Genomic DNA, 23,441 nt, shown 5'->3' on the forward strand with positions numbered 1-23,441 from the left:
AAACATCCGTTCCTCTGTTTCAGGCTAAATCAATTGATATAGACACCAGATTTATAATAAAATATATTTGTGCTTAAACCAAGATCTATAACCTGCAACCAACGGTGACAGATTAGGGGGGAACTAGTGTAGACCACTACAGTCTAGATGTTAGGACTAGATGTTGTGTGATCCACACTGAAGGCTATTAAGACACCAATACATCTAAAATCCAGACAGTGAAGTTTTTATCTGTGTTTGTGATGCACACAAGTACATTACTTTGAGATATGCCTTGAAAACAGTTCAAGTGCTTTGCATTATCAGTCTAAAAATGAACCTAAAACTTCCCGAAAGAAAATTATTTTTTACCTAATTAGTAATCCCAATAACATACAGTGTTTTCCTGAATCATGTTTACAATGTACATTTTTTTAAAGCAGTCCAGCAGCATACCTGCTTTCCCATCCTCACCACCAGTCTGTGAGGAAGTCCAGGATCCATTTTGGAGTGAATAAACCATTTTAAAGGCAAATTCTGTAATAGAAAATATGGCAAAACCCATTTGCAACAACATGATTGTAGTAAGCAGTGACAATAGTTAAAGTTAGTTTTTCACCAGGTAAAACATTAAGAACAATTTTGTATTTACAATGTTAGCTTGAAACTGCTATAGCAACATTTACACACATATAATAAGCAACGTAATCATTCTGCAAAAAATGACATGACTACTTAAGGTTCTTTAGTCTGTGATTAAAAACAGGAAATAACATCAAAGTGTCAAGATGCAGTGTATTTTGATTTTAAAAAATTACAGACATTTGCAGTAAGAAAACAGGAAGACAAAATGAGACTTGGTTCTAGGGACTGTCAGTTTAATAAGTTGGGAGGAATGAGTACTGTGTCGTCAAGAGGATTCTTGTTGTAGTGGTTTAAATAATGACGAGAAAGATCTAGCTGGGTGCTATAAATGAACAAGAGCCAGTGGATGTTACAAGTCTGCAATGAAGGCTATATACCTGACAGTTCAACAACAGAGGTGTGTTTTATAAGATGAATTAGAAATAGATCGAATGGCAGAATGGAATGACATATTGCATCCAGTTTAAGAATGTATTTGCAAGCATGTTATAAATCATGTCACCATAATCAAACAAAGTAACATAATAAGAATAAAAAAACAACATTGAAAATCTCAGTGTTTAAATTGAAGCATAATGCTGTCTAGAATGCAGAGAAGAGGCTATCATCTACAACTCTTTAAACTGGTTTCCATTCTGATCATGGGTGTGTCACAGCAGACTTTGCAAGATATGACAAAATATTGGCCTCAGGATATCAAGTTAACAGTCACCCTGATGTCAGTGGTCATTAAGTCTTTTGACTGACTGGTGTTGAAGCAATCAACTAGTACTGACTGTTGAAGCAGTAAACAGTTCCCTCTGCAAAACTGAAGAAGGGCAGGAGGCCCCCTGCTGGACCTCCTGCAATTTGCTTACCTGGCAAAGAGATCAGAAAAAGATAGTTAACTTACACAAATAACTGCACCTCAGTGGATCAATCTATGAAACTTAAGAATCTTTGCAGATGACACCACTGTCATTGGTCTCATCCGGGACACTGATGAGTTTGCATACAGACAAGAAGTTGATCAGCTGGTCTACTGATGTGGTCAGAACCTAGAGCTTAACCTGCTCAACACTGTTTAGATGACAATTGTAACTGTAATGCAATTTTACGAAGTATTGCTACTCTTACTCTCCCCTGGAACGTTAGCTGGAGATAGGCACCAGCACCCCTCCCGACCCCACAAGGGACAAGGGTGTACAGAAAATGGATGGATGGATGGATGGATGCTACTCTTACATGAGTAAAATTTCTGCTATTATTCATTCAGTCAGTCTTTTACACAATCACATCCATCAGTGCAGCTTGACTCAGCCACAAAACAAGACAGGCCCAGAGTGGCATGAACAACCAGGTCTGCATAGAAAATCCTCAGGGCTGACTCTCCAGGACTTGTTTCTCTGCAGACCCCACATATCAAATTGTTTAGACCTTCAGGTCAATGCTACAGAGTGCCACTTAAAACCCAACTGCCACAGAGACAGTGTCTTTCCCTATTCAATGAACATCTATGTGAGACCATAAATGGCATATTTGCACATTCATAAGCATTTTCTTTATTTTGATAAATGGCTGTACACACTCACATGTACATACTGTTCCTTTTTTTCCTTTTTACCATTTTCCATAAGATAGGTATAATGTGAGCACAGAAACCAAAGTCAAATTCCTCTTGGTACACACAATCTTAGTCAATAAATCTGATTCTGATTCTAAAGAAAGAGAGACAGCAAAAAATGTGCAGGCCTCTGCCAGCAACCTGCATTAAAGAACAACCAGCAGCTGCTGTGGTTTGAGTCCCTTCTTCAACTGAACACAATGCAGAACACATCAAGGTTAATGGTCAGTATAAGTCTAGGCATCAGTAAAGGACATTAATAGTACACACCGGTTACATAAATGTGTCTGACAAGTCTGTAAAATAAAGAACTGTAACCACAACAAAACGCTTGAACTACAGATTTCAGCTGTGCTCATGATTTTACATTATGTGGCCTATTTGCGTAGAAAAGGTTTGGATTTACCTGTAGAGGGCAACAACCGCAGTGGCGTTGCCACGTCATTTAATCAGAAGAAAGCACTTTCTGACGTCAAGACGTACGGTTTGAGCATGCTTACTACGCCCGAACATAAACAAAGGCAGGACGTTTCTCCGCATTCAAATCTGACCCAGCTTCAATTTTATATTCCAACAAATCCGAAAACTTGAAAAGCTTTTTAGGGCTGGAACCATGGAAAACCCCTTGCTGATGCGAGTTAGTGTCTTTACTGACCAAGGAGGCAGGAAATACATGGAAGACGTGACCGAGGTCATAGTGGAGCCCGAGCCGGGGGAAGATGAGCCGACGCCGGGCGAGCAGGAGGCGGGTAATGGGGGAGCTTTTAGCGTTAGCTCTACGGCTGTGGATTCACATCCAGACATTAAAGATGGAAAAGCGGAGACTGAGCAGCTTACAGAATCATCAAGTGAACGAGTTCGAACTGAAGAAAAACACATTTTTGAGGAAACCATTTCACCGGGAAGCGAGTGTCCACCTCGAGATCAACCCAGTAACTCCAGCCGCTCCCGCCGTTCCGTGGCGTTCTTCGCGGTGTTCGATGGCCACGGGGGTAGCGAGGCTGCGCAGTTTGCGCGAGACTGTTTATGGGAATACATAAAGAAACAACGCGGGTTCTGGTCTGACTGTGACCGGGAGGTCTGCTCGGCTATACGCAAAGGATTTGTAGCCTGCCACCATGCTATGTGGAAGAAGCTACGTAAGTTTAACATCAGCTCCCAAAATTCTAATTAATATCAACCAGTCGGAAATTATGTAATCATCTTTTTAAACATGGCCAAAAACCTGACTTTGTGGAACGTACAGGAATGTTTTGCCGACACCTAGTTACTACCTTACTCGAAGGTTCTACGGCAACAGTAATTTTCCACTGTCTGACAAGTGTTTTATTGTTCCAAGACCACCATGAGTTGTTTGTTTTCATTTTAAACGCAGGTTGAGTCGGGTTTAGGTATAAATAAGAGTATTTTGCGTTTCTTTTCGAATTTAATATGACCGCTAACGTAACTGAAGTCAGTATCGGATTCAATGCCTCTGAATTTTCGTTTAAAGGGTCATTCCGTTGTCTTTTAAAGATTTGGATTTAATTTCCTCGACTCTAAAGATGTTAAAGATAGGGGTGTCCAAAGTAAGTCTCTCAAAGGCCGGTATCCTTCATGTTTTAGTTCTCTCGTTGGGGTTGGTAACGATCTCCTTAGCATGACATTGTTCTGCAGAAGCCTGCTAATGAGCCATCATTTGGTCCAGGTGTGTTGAACCAGAGAGATATTCAAAACATGCAGGATACCCGCACTTGAGGAGTGACTTTGGACATCTCTGTGTTAAGGTGAATAATTCTAATTTCTATTTTAATAAAACTGTAATCAATTACATTTGTACTCCGTCTTCAAAAATACAAATACAGATCCAAATACAAGTTGCAGGACACTGGTCCTGCAACGTGTTTTTAAAGGATAGTCACATGTATGACCTAATATAACGTCTATTCTAGTTATGAAAGTTTTGAGGATTTCAAATCCTGTGCTTCTTGCATTTTAAATAAAACTGGATCAGGGGCAGACAACTGCCTTCAGTCTCATAAATCAAAAAATGTATTTTAAAGCACATATGTGGTCTTTCCCATTTTAGTCAAGTCAAAGTTTATTGATATAGCACATTTACAACAGCATCAGCTGACCAAATGCTTCACAACACACATCACAGTTAGATAATAGAAATAAAATTAAGCTTAGTAAAACTAATAAGACAAATATAAAATTGGCAGAGATAAAAAAAGTTAATGGCATGAATAAAAACCAAACAATTTAAAATTTTAGCTGCAACAATTATCTTCAATCCTTTACCTTTTCTCTTTAACTGGTCTTGAAGGCCAGTGAGGATAGATAAGTTTTCAGGCTGGACTTAAACTGACCTACTTGCTGAGAAAGCTTAACAGACGGATGGAGACTGTTCCACAGTCTGAGTGCCGGCACAGAAAAGACTCTGTCCGTTCTAGTTTTTAGCCTAGCTTTAGGGACAGACAATAAAAGCTGGTCAGTTGACTTTAGGGCTCTGGGTGGGGTGTAGGGCTGCAAGAGCTCAGGTAAGTAGGAAGGTCCCATGGAGTTCAAACACCTTAAAAAAAATCAATAAAACCTTAAATTTTATTCTGAAAGCAACAAGCCTGTTGTTTTAGATGTTTCTCTACTCCAACACACCTGGAAAAAAATGATGCCTCCTCACCCATCAAGTGCTACAGAAGCCATTAATCACTCATTTATTTAAAACAGGTATGTTTTAGGTGTTTACCACCCCTACTCAGGGCAGTAAAACATGCAGGAAATCAGGTCCTGAGGATCAGTGTTCAAAACCTGAGTTTTAAAGAATCTATGGTGTGTAGACCAGTGTTGTCCAAAGTAAGTTCTCCATGACATTGAAAACCAATGTATGGGTCACTGGTATGTCCGTCTTCAGATAAAATTTAATGCCACGATAAGGAGCTAATTAGGTCACTTGAATCAGATGTGTTGGAACAGAAACGTTTCTGAAACACAGGACACTGGCCTTTGTGGATGAAATAAATTCTTTAAAAAGGAAGAAAGGAAAGGATGGTGGTTTTATAAAATCCAAAGGAAATTTTGAGAAATGAGAAGATCAGAAAGGAATAGGAGAGAAGAGACAATTATTCTGCAATTCGGAACTGAATGTGTCCATTTCTTACTTTTAAGAAGGAAACGGGGAAAATGTGATTGTGGGGAAGATGAGACAATATCATCAGATTCAGAAAATCAAGTTAGTTAATCTTTAGTAATATGAAAATGAAATTAGACATTGTTGATTTATTGCAGAAAGATTCAGGAAGCAGAGGATATCAGGCTATGTTTTATTTTTTAAAACGGTGTTATTTGCATAACAGGGTAATTTATTCTTTTTGTCGCATGGTCCACACTCCTTACTGGTTGGTGGCGGTAAAGCTTCCTTCAGTTATGTGCTAAATGCCAAGAAGAAATTCTTGAAAATGAGTCTTGGTATTTATCCAAAGATCTACAGTAAAACTATGGAATATTTGTTCTCGTAGTAGCATAGGCAATTCTTTAGCATAATATTCTCAGAGTTTGTTGTCAACTCATGGGATCTGTGAGAAATAAATTCCTGAACACGAGACAAAGTATACCCTATAGAAGTACTTGCATGAGGCTGCAAAATCTACAGAAGAAATAATTATATATGTATTCTGGATATAGCATATGGTAGTAGTAGTTAAGTGTAATTCCGATTGTGCCAGTAAGGGTACCTCTGCTTCTCTATCAATGTAATCTAACATGCATGAAGCCAGTCAAAGCCAGTGAAAGTTTTGCAAATCGATAGATAATAATTGTGTACATGTTTGACTTATGATTGCAGCCATATATCAAAATCCAAAATGGCATACAATGAACTCGTGTGTTAAATCGGATGCCAACTTCAGCCCTGTACGTACCTAGCGGTGTTAGCTGTAGCAGTGTTAGCTGCTGCCACCGTGTCGGGGACTGTAAACAAAGCACCTAACCCTATCACCGAGGATGTTCACGGAATCAAGCAGAGCTGATTCAAAACTATAAACGACATCTGTTGTGTTTATAGTCAAACATGAAATTTAGTTTCTATAGTTAGCTTGGATGACTATAGACATGTTTTGCTGAGTTTGGGTTGTTCAGATACTGTCTCAGTGGGTGTGTTTGTGTCGGGCTGGACTTGCCGGGGCATATCAGCTGCATTTTTAAGCAAGTCACAGTTTCTATCCCGGTAGTTAACACTGCACATGTCTGTTGAGGTCAGCGTTACGCCAGTTTCTGGACGATGCTTGTCCTTAAAATCTGAGTTGCTATCAGAGAACTAAGCTTAAAAACAGAAGGAAAAAAACTGCTGAGCAACAATATTATAATCATTTTTATGCATATATATTTTTGAATGCACTTTTCTGTACTGTACATTGTTTTTTGGTGTCAGCCAAGTGGTTAACATGGAACCCCTAATGAGCATTAAACAATCAGTAAACATGTATTGTCTTTGTATTGTTCTTCACAGCTGAATGGCCAAAAACTCTCACAGGGCTTCCTAGTACATCAGGCACCACAGCCAGTGTTGTAGTGCTCAGAGGAAACCGCATGTATGTGGCTCATGTTGGAGATTCAGCCATAGTTCTGGGTGTCCAGGATGATCCTTCAGTCCCATTCATCAAAGCTGTCGAAGTGACCCAGGACCACAAGCCTGAATTACCCAAAGAGAGAGAACGTATTGAAGGTCTTGGAGGAAGGTAAACCAACATTTTTCTCTGGCTCTGCACACATTGATGACAGGCTAAATCAGGAACATTTAGAAGTAGACACTGCTGTAATATCTGGAAATTTTGGATTAATCGGAAAGGAATGACTAGAGCAACAATGAAAAATGCCTAAATACCTTTCTGGATGAGAACCCACTGAAGCTTTGGGGGATGGGCGTTTTCATAAATTAACCAATAACAATACTGTATCGATCCCAGTAGGGCTGAAACGATTCCTCGAATGATTCGAGTACCTCGATTACTAAAATTCCTCGAGGAAAATTTACCTGCCTCGAAGCTTCGTTAATTTATGTTTTATTAGTTAGCGCACCGTGTTCCGGCCGGGACTTCATTTGCGTTGCGCGGAGCTCTCACTTCCGCCTCTGAGTTGTTGACAAAAGCTAAGTCTCAGCGGCATAAAGTCCAATCTGCAAGATTGGCCCGTGGGGATTTTATTGATTGATGATAATGCCCGACTTTTTATCGTTTTTGGGGAACCAATAAGCATCCTTAAAATGACTGGGGGAATGCCTGGAGTACGGCAGCATTTCTCCTCCGGGGCTGCTGGTTGAAAGCGAACGGCGGGAAGAGCGCTGAGGTGAGCGGATAGACTGAACAGGGCGGGCGGCTGAGTAGCTGATGCTTACCGTGTAAATGTAGCTTTACCGACGAACCGCACAATAAATTTCATATCCCGGTCTGAAGAAACGGGTGGCGGAGCGCATCGTACATGGCTGGTAGATGAGTTTCTGAGTGTGACCAGTGAAGGTGTCGTAAATATCCCGTATTGCTTCCCCCCGTGTTCGTCCCCGGTCTAACGGTTCGTCAGTCCGCTGGTCTATTTCCTCCCCTCCATCTTACGTTCGTTCATTCGCCCTCTCCTCCCACTGCAAGCGGCATTTCCCGTATTTTCAAACCCAAAGCGTGACAGGTTAGGTGGCAAGGTGAGTTTAATTAATCTATTAAACTCACTGAAGATGAATACATAAACTAAAAGCTGGATTGTAGACATTTTTTATAAGCACATTTGTGAGCCTGCCTCTTTGTTATTAAATTCAATATAATTTCAGATTTTTCTATAACTTTTCTTCTGGTTAACTTAGAAAGTGAGCTATTATTGTTACAGGTTAGTTTTCTAAACTACAAAAAAGCAACTGTTAGGGATGCTCAAATATGAAAAATTGGACTGATATTGATATCTGATAGTAACACCGGTATTATGCCAGATTTACCAATATTTCATTTTAGAATTTTTTTTTTATCCGATTACTCGATTAATCGTAAGAATAATCGATAGATTACTCGATTACTAAAATATTCGTTTACAACAGCCCTAGATCCCAGTATTGAAAAATAATCTAGCTCGGGTATAGTGACAATGTTACCAATCCATAAGACGGATCTATTCAGTCTAATGCTATGCTTTGTGCTCTGAGTGACATCATTCTTTCTTTGGAAAGAAAGTTTGTTGCAGCATATTTTTTTGTTGTACATCTTTGACCTAATTGAACTGAACAAATTAAAGTTGTGTTGTTTTTACATATTTGACCAAGCTTGTGAAGCTATTGGCGTATTTAAGGGTACTGTAGACCTTGTTTTTTGCAGTTTTATGCAGCCTTTTAAAAGATTTTAGATGTTTGTAGTTTCTGTCACCAGAACTTGCTTCACTTGCTCTACAAGTCAGAGGAACATGCAGGTGCAGGTAAATGTTGGGTAAAATGAGGCTGGAGCAATACTTACTGTTGTAAAGGCTGTGGATTAAATCATGAGTAATGATTATAATGTTATTTTACATAGCCAGCTGAAATTTTAGTTCGGTTGCAATTTTTCTCCCATATTAAGTGGGTGAAGCTACTTTAAAAACACAAGGTTTATTCTAGCATGTTTACATAAAGTCAAATTGGTTAAAATCTTAATTTTTTATTTTATTTCATTGTCATTAGAAGTTTATTAGAATTTTAATATTTTAATCCTAGATCTGTTCACTGTGGATGAGAGTAGTAAGTTTCATAGAGAAGTAGGTTTGACCTGTTGCTGTGACAAGAAATGTATTAAAGGAGGTGAGCAACACCTTACTGTTGCTTAAAACTTATTTTATTTTTATGTGGACTTTGCTTGATGCACATGTAAACCCCTCTCTTCTTGTATCTCTCTCAGTGTGATCAAGAAGTCAGGAGTGAACCGTGTGGTCTGGAAGAGGCCCAGACTCAGTCACAATGGTCCAGTTCGTCGGAGCACCGTTATTGACCAGATACCTTTCTTGGCTGTTGCTCGAGCTTTAGGTGAGAAACAACCAACAAGACAATTTCAATCAATTACGCCACATCTGGTGCTGCCTGAACAGATGATTTGGCCATTCAGAAAGCTCAGAAATTTATTTCAGAAGCTTAAATATTAATATTAACTTAAAAAAAATAAACCATTGTAGCAACAATGACTGCAACAATCCAGCTTAGTTGTTTAATTATATAATAATAATCAATGTTGTTTATAATGCCCTTTATATATCAAATTGAAACCTTGAAGACCAAATTCACACACAGATGATGGAAAACTACTGGATTGTAGCTACAGACTGGGGCAGTCTGATGGAAGCCAGGCCAGTAGTTTTGCGCCGTCATCCATTCTGACCAACACCAGCAGGCAAGGCGGGTGAAGTGTCTTAATCAGGGACACAAATGACGACGTCATCTTGTACATCTTCATTACAGAGGCATGAGTTACATCAATAAACATACTGGAAACCATTCTGTTCATCTTTTTAAAATTTCTACAAAAAATAAAGAAACATTCATTACTTTGATAGTGAGTTGGATGTCATTACATAAAAGGTTCTATGGCAGGAGGAATTGTCAGTGTGGTGTGGATTACTTTCAAGGCAACATCTATCTGGAGCTTGTGATTACAACTGGTTTTTTTTTACCTTTAACACCTTCTTAAAACATGATGGTCTTTTTTCCATCATTGATGCAGCTACATTGATATTTATTTTTTCACTTCCACAACACAGGTGATTTGTGGAGTTATGACTTCTACAGTGGAGAGTTTGTGGTTTCTCCTGAGCCAGACACCAGCGTTGTTATTCTTGACCCTCGAAAGCACCGCTACATCGTCCTGGGGAGTGATGGTCTTTGGAATATGGTGCCACCTCAAGAGGCCATCTCCATGTGTCAGAAGAACGATGAGGAAGTGGTAAGCTGTTTGGGTTGATGTGATTCTCTGGTACTTTGTAGTTTTTATATTAACGGTCAGATAAGGAAGCCTGGTCAAAAGACTGTTTCATGTGTAATGGCTAATCAATAAGGTCCATCTCATTATCAACCATCATCAGAACAATAACAAGCATTCATCATTCCAGGTACCATGTGGCGTTTCAAGTGCCAGGCAGCTTGTGAGCCATTCGTTGCTGCGGTGGCGCCAGCGCATGTTGCGTGCTGACAACACCAGCGCTATCGTGATTGCCCTGCTGGAAACGGGGGACTCCAAAGAAACATTCCACAATGAAGAGGTGCTACTGGACCTGGCCAAAGTGTCCCAGTGTCCTCCTACATCTATATCTCGTGCAGACACTCCGCTCTTACAGGTACGGATGACTCAAAGCAAATTCTTTTAGAATAATTCTCACAATGAAACCAGCCATTTTTTCATTGGTTTTAAACATTCCATTTCATTTAACACATCCTTTTATGAGATACTGCATTTTGAAAAACTTTAATTGATATTCCTGCTTAATAACCCACCTATGTTTATGGTTCCAGCAGCAACCTCCAGATGAAGACTCTACCTCTGCCATGTCTGAGCTGCTCCCTGCTCTGGAGCGTCGGGATGGACTATCTGGAAGCAACAGTTTCTACCACATGACTCTGTCGGACCCTTTTAGTCTGTCACCTCTGTGTTCAAACAGCACCATGGACTCGCCCAGTCACTCCAGTCTAGCTGACAGAACAGTAAGCGGGAAGACATCCATCAAAAGAACTCTGAATGGATCCCCTTCATCAGGCCTTTTGACAAAGAAGGCTAAACGCAGAACTGACAGGCCACCGCTGGTCCAGCACAACACTGAGGAGAAACAGAAGGAATCTGTCTCTCCCATTCTACAGCAGCATAACAAGATCACAGTGTGTGTCTGCTGAAAACACACACCAGCTGTTATCTTTGTCTCCCATGGCTTCCTGTTTGGGATGATTGCATCTCTGACATGGTCACAGAACAACCTTGGTTAAAGGTTGGGCTAAATGTTTAATCAAATCATACTTAAAACGTTTTCTCATCTGATTTTTTTGCTTTTGATTCCTAAAATGCTGGTGAAGCAGTATCGATGCTGAGGGAGTGGGACGCTTGTATCAGAATGTTGGGCTGCAGCCAGTTTACCATAAACATTATTGGCCTTACTGTGGTGGAGAACCTATGTTGGTTCCTAATAATACAAATTATTTTCTTCACCTTCAGTGTTTGGTATATTGTGGAAAAGTCACTTATTAAAATATGAATTGAAGAGAATTTATTTTAATCTGAAGTACACCCATTAGATCTTCTAAATCCTGCATATTCAAATGTAAATTGGGGCTTATGCTACCACAATGTGTGGTAATAAGTGGAAGAATTGGGTATGCATAATGTTGCTGGTGTAAATATTATGAATTTTATAGCTGAGTATTTAAGTATGTAGAACTGTATGCAAAATGAATCTATTTTTATACATTATTTTATTGTGTGACAGAACATGAAAATTCCTTCTAGATGTGCACCCCACAGCTTCCATGTTAAATGGACCTTGAGTTTTGACATGTATTTTATTTAATCACTGAGTACTTATCTTGAATACAAACAGAAGGTGCTACTACAGTAAACAAATCAGTAAGCTAGTACTCTGTATATTTATATGAATTGTCAGTGTGAGATGATGTTTGATTTTCTTATACATGTTAAACCCTTGATAAATATTGCATCATTTAGGAATCCTATTCCCTCATATATTTTATAGTTGTATTTTTAGTAACACTTTTCAACTGTTTGGTGTGTTTATTCTAGACATTTGCCCGTTCTCCAATTGGCAATTCTGTCTTAATCGATTTTTAAGACAGATCTGTTTTTGTAGCTGCACTAAAAGAAATTTAGAGTGATGTCATGTTCAGACATGGGAGTCTCATGAAATCAGTGGATTCTGTCTACAAGAATCTGCAGAATCAGTGTGTGCAATATTTATGTCACTAAGAACTGTTTGGAATACAATCAGTTTGACTTTATTTCAAGTGTCATAAATTTCCATTTTTCTCACTAATATAATATTCAGTTTGACAGACTTATAGCACACCAGATGTTCCTACCCGACACTAATGATATTATCCAAAATGCTAAAGGTCACAGAGTGATGGAAACAGAGATGAGATGGAGAGGAAAGTAGAAAATGGGCATATATGACAACTGATAATTATTGCAATATTATCAGCAGCCCAAGATTTTCCAATATTGTGCAGTCATAGTTCTTACTGGAGATGGGCACGAGCATGATTGTCAGGACTAAGGCCCTCCTCCTGGCTCTAATAGGATGTTTCTAGTTATTGCTGAGAGGAACCAGATGAGCTAAATTATTTTTTACAGATTATCTGTCTTATACTATCATGACATAGTGACAGTTATCAAATATGTCATATATATTTTTAATAAAAGTTACTCCAGCTTTAATGTTGATTCGGTATTTGGAAGTGTGGCTAACAGACTGAATGACTTCCTTCACTTCCTCCTCTGTCAAACTACAGCGGTAGGCAGACTGCAGTTCTTGAACGGCACAGAAACTACATCACCATTCACAACGGCTCCTTTTTGCTGACTGGCCTAGTTAAAATCCACTTCAATAAGAGAAATCCAATATAGAACACTGAAGGGAGATGAGAATTATGTGGAATTGAGTAGGAAGGCAATTAAAATGATAAAAGAACCTAAAGATAAAAATCTGAGTTTGTGGCATGGCTGTGAAACACCTGTCGAAGCATCCTTGTTACAGACGTGTGAAGTTCTACAGAAGCCAAGCCCTTTTGCCTTGAGGATTGGTGTAAAATTATTGTAAAAAAAAATCAATCTGAACAGAATGACCAATACCCAAGACTGATGAATCTCCCAAACCCTGTTTGATGTTGCATGTGTTTTTTTCTTTTTCTTTCGCTGAGCAAATCGGTATGCTGCCTGGCATCACCAAATAAGCATCGTCTGTGTGAATCATTTGAGCACATGACACACACACGCACACACAGATCTGTCTCCCTCTCTCCAGTTGGTAGCATTATGGATTGTCAGGGAAAAATATTGTGTTGATCTACTCATCTTTATGTTTGACTCATTCTGTAGATATGTACATTCTGTTACCTGGCTTTGGGTCTCTTGATTCAGATCTGTAATTTTATTCTTGAAAAATGCTTATGAAATGTCATTTTTTCACTTCCAACCCTAGTTTTAAAAGCTGTTGTGCATGTCTACAGTGTAAATGTGGAGAAAAGCAAAACCACTTATTCCAGAAATGAACTTATTAAAATAATTTTCCCTGAAGTCAAATAATAAATTTTCACTTGTAGACATTTTTACTTTAACTTAGGTTAGGTAGTACTTTATTAATCTCAAGGAAACATACAGTTGTTTTCAAAAACAACTGTATGTTGTTTAAAAACAACATACAGTTGTTTTCAAAATAATAGCAGACCCACATCACTAGCAAGATAAAACATTGTTTGTGTTAGAATTTCTTCTACACTACAAACAAGTTTCTAGAAGGTTTAGTAAAGGTATAGGATACCAACAGGCATGATATGCATGCTGCTAATTCTGTGAAACTGATTCATTTACTGAAAGGGGTGTGCTAAAACAAATAGCAGTGCAGTTCAGTTAGTGAGGTCATTGATTATGTGAAAAAAAATGTTATGCAGGTGATCCTTGTTGAAGGATCAAGGTAACTGACATTGCATGGGCTGGATTTGCATTTGTCCTTGGAAAAACAGTAAAAGGGGACACTCATGACACTGTTCAGAAGAAGAGCGATTTTTTTTGATAAAAAAATAATAAAAGAAGAAAAAAACATAAAGAAGTGCAGAAAAGATAGGCTGTTCAGCTAAAATGATCTCAAACTCTTTAAAATGGCAGCCAAAACCAGAAAGGCGAGAAAGAAAATGAAAAACAATTATTTGAATGGAATAGTCAATAACCGAAATGGCAAAGGCTCAGCCAATGATCAGCTCCAGGAGGATCAACAAAGACCTGACATTGTCTGTGAGTACTTTAACAATCAGACATCTGCGTAAAGCCAAGCTACCAGCAAGAAACCTCCACAAAGTCCCATTGTGAAAATAAAATGCATGTGCTGAAGCAGTTACAACTTGCCAAAGAACACAGTGACTGGCCTACAAAGAAATTGAGTAATATTTTATGGACTGATGAGAGTGAGATTGTTCTTTCTGGTTCTAAGGGCCACAGACAGTTTGTCAGATGTCCTGCAAACACTGAATTCAAGCCACAGTACACAGTGAAGGCGGTGAAGGATGGTGGTTCAAGCTTCATGAAGTGGGGATGTTTCTTGTGTACAAGAGGTCCTATATATCACATACCAGGGGTCATGGATCAGTTTGAGTACACCAGAGTACTGGAAGAAGTCATATTGCCGTATGCTGAAGAGGACATGCCCTTGAAATTAGTGTTTCGACAAGACAATGACCCCAAGCACACCACCAAAATCATGGTTCCATAAAAATAGAATTCAAATAATGGATCAGCACAATCCCTGGATCCTAATCCAATAGAAAATTTGTGGGCTGACATAAAAAAATGTTGTTTGTGAGGTAAAACCAAAAAATGCAGAGGAATTGTGGAACATAGTACAACTGTACTGGGCTGCAATACCTGTTGACGGGTGTCTGAAATTGATTGACTCCATGGACCACAGATGTGAAGCAGTTATCAGAAACCTTGGTTATGCAACTAAATATTAGTTTATAATTCTGAGGAAAGTTGAATTTTCAAACATTTCTTATATTATACAGTATATTTTTGAGTTTGTAAAGAATGATGTGTGTACTGCTATTTTTTTTTTACATTTTAACATTTTTTACATTTCTTGACTTTCTGTTAAATATCATATTCAACTACTTTTTCCAATTTTCTTGCTTTGAAATAGAATGTGCATATTAGTCGCCAATGCATTTGTGTTAATTAAAATACAATTTATTTGACAAATTTTGAGGTTTACTTATGTAACAGAGATAAAAGCTTGTGTGTGTCTGTGAGTTTTGATCTAAATGATTACAGAGTTGTATGTGTTTATGAGATTTTTGATCAATGCGTTTGTTTGGAGCCACCTAGTGGTGTGATTAGTGACTGCATGCAACGGGTCCGTCAGGCACTCTCGCGGCTTCCTCCACCAGAATTCTGAGGAGCTCTGGTGGAGGTAGGTGCGAGAGAGGCAGCTCTTCGCCTCTTTTTTTTTTTACTTAGGGTCATATTTTTCTAGTTCAACAATTAACGAAATACTGTAAGAATATTTAACATCTACAAATATAATTTGTAAAGTTTTTCTCGTGGTTGGGCTGGAAAGATGTGACCCTATGAGTGGGAGCTGCGGTTGGTGTTCGTGGCTGACCACTCAGTCACGACGCTAACCGTGTCTTTTATTTTTCAGCCTGTCGGACCACTTGCCTGCAGTCAAAGCCACATTGTGAAGAGTTTTTTATTCTGTGTTTTACTAGGTGGGTTCAAAGTATAAATTTATTTATAAAATGTTTTGTGAATGTTTTACTTGTCAACTGGTATAACAGTTGTCTGTTATTTTACTGTTAGTTATTTTTGATTGATTCATTGAATAAGAATGTTTTGTTTTGTTTTTGGAAATTTGTTAACTGTTATATTTATTGTGTCAGGATCGGTGGTTTGTTTTTGTTTTGTCCTTTTGTTTTTTGGAAGCCTGCCGCTTCCCACTTCCTCCACCAGATGCCGCCTAGGAGCAGAGCCCCTGGAAAAGCGTGTGGTCGAACCCAGGGACACACCTGTGGCAGCAAAGAAGCGGCGAGCTGACACTCCCTTGCCTGAGTGTTTGTTTACCTCGGTAACAAATCGTTCCAGAGTAAGGCCCTCTGAGCATTTCCCCGAGATAATCGCCTCCTGTGTTTTTCCTCTTATTAGGTTTACCTGGATTCCTCCGGAGTTCCTCGAGAGAAGAGTTCTGTGGATCGTTTATCCCGGACCGCGACCAGCCGCCAGCTCGCTCCTCCACTCAGCCAGACTTACCTGTCCGCCCTCCAACGGTTCGTTGCCTCTCCACGCCGCCCCTGGGTCTTTCTCTGCTCCCAAGAGAACTTCCATCTGCTCCTAGTAAGCCTTTCCCCTCCTCAGTATATATATTCATCCACCTCCCTGGATTCGCAGATACTAATCGCTTCCTCTCGTTGACAGTGGCTGAACTGGTTATCCCTTCCTGACTCCTGCTCCGTGTTTTTCCCCCAACCCTTTCCCCTTTTTTCAATAAACTTCTTTATTGTTTTGTACACGCGTCTCCTGATTGTGTTCGTGCATGTCGGTCCGTAAACTGCAACCAAACATGACATTGTTTATACGATCAAATCTAAAAAATAATAATAAAGAATTCTGAGGAGCGCTGGTGGAGCCTGTCGGACTACTTGCCTGCAGTCAAAGCCACATTGTGAAGAGTTTTTTATTCTGTATTGTACTAGGGGACTGACGACTAAACAAGAAGAGTTGCACTGGTGCCATGACTATGATTCCTGATCAGCTTGTTGCTGTTCGCCTTGGTTGTTGTGTCATGTACCTACAAGCTACCTCTTCACTTCAAGACACCTGGGCCACAAGGTTAAAGGACTGAAGGCAGAATATTGGCTTCATTGCCAATAAGTGACTGATTTTTGAGTGTTTTATTTTCAGTCTTCCATTTTGAAATGGCAGAAAGATTCCAACCAAATGTGAACAGTCAACCCTCCTTTGGGAGAGGTAGAGGTGTAATGGGTCTCACTTTTCAGTCAGGAGTGGCAGTTGGGTCAGATTTTTGTGCCTCACCCATGTTACCTGCAAGTAATAGGCCTCAGGGATTAGCTTTCTATCCAGCTGAGACACCTATAAGGCCGATGTCATTTGGGGGCCCAAGCCACTCTACATCTACTGGCCATGACTTACACCTATTAAGTGACATGATTTATCAGTTAGGTTCACATTATTTGGAGGCTAATGGGCAGAGCCAGAGATGTGGTTAAGATTGGTCTTAAAAGTGACCCTGTTTTAAATGCTACATGCTCCCCAGATGTGATGTATAACATACTGATACAATACTTCAGTCACACATCCTCCTGCCTGCCGCTGCAAGACTTCTACTCCACACTGCCATTTCAAAAAGAGGACGCTTTTGACTATTGGATTCTGCTCAACAAACCTGCAGATATGGCTGAAGAAGGTTTAAAGTGTCAGGGAAAACAAACTGACGATATGAGCAGTGAAATTGCTAAAATGTTTGTAAAACACTGCCCTGATGCAGAACTGACTTCAGTATTTAAGTACAAGCAAATACATGAATGGACGTCAAAAGACATCCAGGAGAGGCTAGATGAGCACCAGAGAGAGTGTGTCCAGGATCAAAACACCAATCCACAAACCATCTGCAGCCCTACTGTTCTGCTATGACACACATATTGAATCCCAAGTCCCTGGTGGTGCACAAAGATCAAATAATGTTTTGTGCTCTTACAATGTACAACCTGCCTCTGAGGCTCCACCAAATTCATGTTCCCCTTTGATGGTACAGAACCAGCAGCTGGCCGCTACATTAGATCCCCCTTCTCCACAGTCTTACCTTCCTGTCCTGCAACCTGCAAAGCAGGACTGCCAGTTCTCACAAGTGCAGTACCAACCTTTTGCTCCAGTTCCACAAAGTCAGCAGCTCAGTCTCCCACAAGAAGGAGCCATGCTTGGAGAGGTGATGTCTATACTCAGGCAGGTCCTTGATAAAGTCCAGGTTGGTGGCCAGGTATCATCTGATCGCCACAAGTGCACATAGGGTCGACCCAGACCTGTTATAAACTGTCGCATATCCAATGATGACAAGCACACGACAGAAGCCCACTGCTGTTCAGACCGCCTTAGTTTCACATGTTTCAGTCCTGACCACACAAGGCGGTCTTGTCCAAACAGAGCTGTCCCAACAGACAATGTGCAGGGAAACTAAGCGACCTGTGCCTGAAGGGAGGCCGCATGGGTCGAAGTGATTCCTGCCACATATTTGATGGTGCTGAACTGTACCAAAATATTCAAAGACTAAATGAGTCTGAAAATATAATTATGCAAAGCACACAAAAAGTAAAAAAAAGTGACAGTTTATTCTACACAAATGTCAAAGTTAATGACAAATTAATTCTTGGTGCCATGCTAGTGGTTCAATGGCATGCTCATTGAGCGACGTAGCCCTACAGTCACTGATTAACGCCGGTGTTGTAATCTCTCACCAGGAGACTACTGACATTGTATTTGTAGGATGTGGTGGTTCCAGAGTAAGACCAACCTCAATAGTAGATCTGAATATGGAGATCTATGGATGCCAGTTGTCAGTCCCCACTTTTGTTGTGAAAAACCAACAGACTGATCTGCTTCTGGGCTCCAATGTCATCAGGCGACTGTTACACCTATTAAAGAAAGACTCCTCTTACTAGGCAGCAGTTTTCACACCTCGCAAAGGTCTCCCAGAACTCAAGGAGTTCCTCTCCCTTCTTGCTGGCCTGGACCGTTGGTCTGGTGAGAATATCCCAGACAAAGTTGGCACGGTGAGATGTAACACAGCTGTTACTCTGGAGGCCGGCACTGAATATCTTGTATGGGGCAAACTTCCCAAGGGCACAAAGTTATCACCTGGTTTGACTGTGATGTCTGAGCCCACATCGTCACATTCCGCTCCCAGTGGCATTTTGGTGGCGAGAGCTGTGATACTGCTCTGGGGAGATGGGTTAGTCCCTCTCAAGATTTTAAATGCTTCCAGTGGTCCTGTCACCATACGTAAGAACGCTAGACTGGCTGATATATACACCTGTCTTGCTATGGAGGACCTAGATATACAAGATGTAACATGCTCATATCAGGCCACCACTGATGTTGATTCTGCAGAAGAAAACAATGACAATATACAGGAAAAACGGAGAAGTGCTGGTCTGGGGGATCTGGACCTACAGTCTCGTGATGTGTCAGATGATTGGTGGAGAAAGCTGGCAGATCTAGTGATCAGTTATGAGGATGTCTTCTCCCGCCACCACTTAGACTGTGGAGAAGCAAAAGAATTTATACACAGGATCCGGCTCACTGACGAGAGACCCTTTCGGCTGCCCTATCGCCACGTACCTCCTGCTGAGTGTCAGAAGCTCCGTCAAGTCCGGAATGAGATGGAGGAGAAAGAAATTATACGGAAATTGACAAGTGAATTTGCCTCACCTCTTGTCCTTGTTTGGAAAAAGAACGGTGACTTACAGATCTGCACAGACTTCAGATGGCTCAACAGACGGACCCTGAAGGATGCTCATCCCCTACCACATCAGGCTGACTGCTTGGCTGTCTTGGGAGGAAACATGTTCTTCAGCACAATGGACCTCACGTCTGGCTTTTACAACATGCCACTCCATGAAGATGACCGTAAATACTCCGCCTTTACGACTCCCATGGGGTTGTATGAATACAACAGACTTCCCCAAGGCCTGTGCAACAGCCCTACCAGTTTTATGAGGATGATGACCTCAATATTTGGTGACCAGAACATTCTCAGCCTGCTATGTTACCTCGATGATTTGCTGGTGTTTGGACCATCTGAGGAAGTGGCTCTCGAGAGGTTGGAGATGGTGTTTGGTCGTCTCCGTTACCATAACATCAAACTGGCTCCAAAGAAATGTTGGCTGCTGAGAAGATCTGTGAAGTTTCTTGGTCACATAATTGACAAGTATGGTGTTTCTACAGAGCCTTCTCTAGTGGAGTCCATCAGCAACATGCTCACTACAGATCTCATGGAGCCAGATGGTATCATTCCATCTCATTCACGCATTCGATCATTTCTTGGCATGGTCAACTACTACCAGCATTTCACCCCAAGCTATTCTGCAATTGCCTGACCACTGTTTTATCTACGGGCTGCACAGTGGTGCAGTTGGTAGAGCTGTTGCCTTGCAGTAAGAAGGTTCTGGATTTGATTCCCAGCCCAGGTCTTTCTGAATGGAGTTTGCATGTTCTCCCTGTGCATGCGTGGGTTTTCTCCAGGTACTCTGGTATCCTCCCACAGTCCAAAAACATGATTGTCAGGTTAATTGGCCTCTCCAAATTGCCCCTAGGTGTGAGTGTGTGTGTGCATGGTGTCTCTGTGTTGCCCTGTGACAGACTGGCGACCTGTCCAGGGTGACCCCGCCTCTCGCCCGGAACATTAGCTGGAGATAGGCACCAGCAACCCTCCCGACCCCACCAAGGGACAAGGGTGTAAAGAAAATGGATGGATGGATGTTTTACCTACTGGCTGGTGCAAACCAAAGATACTCACCAAGCGAAAACTCCAATTCCACAAACTGACTCCAGCTGATTGGACAGACGAGCATCTCTCTGCATTCATGGAGCTTAAAGCAGCTTTGGTTAACTCTGTAATTCTGGCCCACCCAGACTTTAACCGCCCATTTGTCCTGTCTACTGATGCATCGCTAGATGGTTTGGGTGCAGTCCTCTCACAAGTTCAGCAGGGTGAAAGTGTGGCTCGTCCAATAGCATTCGCTAGCAAGTCTCTCACACATGCTCAAAAGAAATATCCAGCCCACCGTCCCGAGTTTTTAGCACTGAAATGGTCAGTGTGTGACAAATTTAGCCACTGGCTAAAAGGACATGTATTTACAGTGTGGACACACAACAACCCACTCACCCATATTCTCACAAAGCCACGTCTGGACGCCTGTGGACAACGATGGGTGGCAAAGCTGGCTTCTTACGTCTTTGATATTAAATATCTTCCTGGCTCTAAAAATGTGATGGCAAATGCCTTAAGTTGCCATCCCTTCGTCAAATCTACTGTGGGAAGGAGACTGTTGCAGAGCCCATACAGCCAGCTATACTTAATGAGGCCCTCCCTGTTTCACCTGGTTCAATACAGGAGGCTCTCAGACAGTCAAATGCCAAAGACCAGAACTCCAACATGTTGCACTCACCTGACAGCACAAAATTTCAGTTCTTCACAAAAGAATGGGAGAGTGCCACGCCTCCCTGTTGATGTGCTTTTCAAGAACATCCTCCATGATCCTGAAATTGGTGGATATGTACTGTCCCTGACTAAAGATCTTCAAAATGCAATGGCCATAGCTCAAAATCATGCTAACAAGGAAGAAGATCGACAGGCTGGTCTCTACAATCGCAATACTAAAGTGAAATCTATTGGGGTTGGTGACCGTGTTTTAGTATCAAACAAGTGTGAAAGAGGCAAACGCAAAACTGCTGACTGCTGAGAGTCCACAGTATACACTGTTGTGGGCATGAACCCTACAACTCACACATACCAAATAAAACACTCCACCACCGGCCAAGTTTGAGTTGTGCATCGTAACCTCTTGATGCTAGTGAACTTCTTACCTGTTGATACATCCAGTGTGCCTGTCGACTCTGCTGCTGTCACACCTGAAAGCTCTGACATTAACAATATTTCAGATGCTCTGGGATCAGTCATTCAGGAAAATGATTCAAAAATCAGAACATAAGATTGGGTCAGCTCCCTATCTGATGAGCCCCATGATGTTGCCCCTGTGAATGACTTTGTTGGAGATGTTGTCTCTGCAGCACAGGCAGACGGGGGATCTCTGTTGTTCCCTAGTGAAATGGTCTGTGACAATAATTCCTCAAATGCTTCAGTTGATACACAGAGTTTTTGTCCACACACTTCACTAGTTGCTCAGTCTGTTACTGACACTGAGCCTGACACTATTTATACAGTTAGAACCCGTGTTGGTAGAATAGTCAAACCTGTCAATAGACTGATCCAGGTGATGACCAACATAGCTGCTAATGATGATGCTAGTCAGTTTTTTGACAGGGTTTCTAATTCAGTGTTTCAAATGTTCCAGCAAAGACATTAATAGTAATAGGTTATTTTCTAATCTGAGTTTTCCTTGTCCTGAGCTTTGTTTTGTTTTTGTAGTGTATATTACCATTGTTGGTACAGGTCCAGGTTTAGGGACCTCTTTTAGTTTGGGCATGGATTATGTGGGATGTGGGATGTAGGCTGCATCCTGCTTCCAGGAGCTGGCAAGGAATAAGGCACCATTTTCTTGCCACTTCATCCTATGTAAAGGATACTATTTCAGTTGGACCTTGTATATTCATTACAGCCAATTCATGCGATTTATTTATTCATTTATTTATTTTCCATTATGGTGATAATTCTACACTTTAATCATTTTGGTCAAAATTCAGCAAGGGTGGGTGTAACAGAGATAAAAGCTTGTGTGCGTCTTTGTGAGTTTTGATCAAAATGATTGTAGAGTTGTATGTGTTTATGAGATTTTTGATCAATGCGTTTGTTTGGAGCCACCTAGTGGTGTGATTAGTGACTGCATGCAACGGGTCCGTCAGGCACTCTCGCGGCTTCCTCCACCAGAATTCTGAGGAGCGCTGGAGGAGGTAGGTGCGAGAGAGGCAGCTCTTCACTTCTTTTTTTTTTTTTTACTTAGGGTCATATTTTTCTAGTTCAACAATTAACGAAGTACTGTAAGAATATTTAACATCTACAAATATAATTTGTAAAGTTTTTCTCGTGGTTGGGCTGGAAAGATGTGACCCTATGAGTGGGAGCTGCGCCGGTTGGTGTTCGTGGCTGACCACTCAGTCACGACGCTAACCGTGTCTTTTATTTTTCAGCCTGTCGGACCGCTTGCCTGCAGTCAAAGCCACATTGTGAAGAGTTTTTTATTCTGTATTTTACTAGGTGGGTTCAAAGTATAAATTTATTTATATATATAAAATGTTTTGTGAATGTTTTACTTGTCAACTGGTATAACAGTTGTCTGTTATTTTACTGTTTTTGCTGTTAGTTATTTTTGATTGATACATTGAATAAGAATGTGGTAACACTTTATTTGAAGGGGGTTGAATAAGACTAACATGACACTGTCATAAACAACTGTCATGAACATGAATAAGCCTTCATGAATATTTATGACTGTTTTCATAAAGCGTCATTCGGTAAATTATGACACTTTTAATACAAAGTTGACATTATTCAAAATGTCTTTGTTATGACAACTTGACATTAACCAAGAAATCATTACTGATATAAATTTGTTATAAAAGTATTACCGATTGCACTTTAAAAATTAGGTAACTTTATGTTATTAAAGGTAAAGTTTAAACAGTAATGATTTCCTGGTTAATGTCAAGTTGTCATAACAAAGACATTTTGAATAATGTCAACTTTGTATTAAAAGTGTCATAATTTACCGAATGACGCTTTATGA

General features: G+C 40.6%; 1 protein-coding gene across 2 annotated transcripts; it reads left to right on the top strand.

Annotated features, from left to right (window-relative positions):
• Window positions 1-2,670: 2,670 nt before the first annotated feature.
• LOC106927767 (protein phosphatase 1D) lies at window positions 2,671-13,507 on the top strand. Of its 2 annotated transcripts, none has more exons than XM_015003544.2 (6): window positions 2,671-3,366; window positions 6,714-6,942; window positions 9,109-9,233; window positions 9,962-10,143; window positions 10,310-10,534; window positions 10,710-13,507. In XM_015003544.2, exons 1-6 carry the CDS (start codon window positions 2,841-2,843, stop codon window positions 11,082-11,084), a joined length of 1,662 nt encoding a protein of 553 aa, XP_014859030.2. In that variant the 5' UTR covers window positions 2,671-2,840; the 3' UTR covers window positions 11,085-13,507. The 2 variants fall into 2 exon arrangements, with proteins under 2 accessions (XP_014859030.2, XP_087867560.1); XM_088011434.1 differs by having other exon boundaries at window positions 2,677-3,366; window positions 10,713-13,507.
• The last annotated feature ends 9,934 nt before the right edge of the window (window positions 13,508-23,441 follow it).

Source organism: Poecilia mexicana, unplaced genomic scaffold (assembly GCF_051168715.1).
Source record: "Poecilia mexicana isolate PSO_F unplaced genomic scaffold, ASM5116871v1 scaffold_13, whole genome shotgun sequence".
NCBI classification, from domain to species: Eukaryota; Metazoa; Chordata; class Actinopteri; order Cyprinodontiformes; family Poeciliidae; genus Poecilia; species Poecilia mexicana.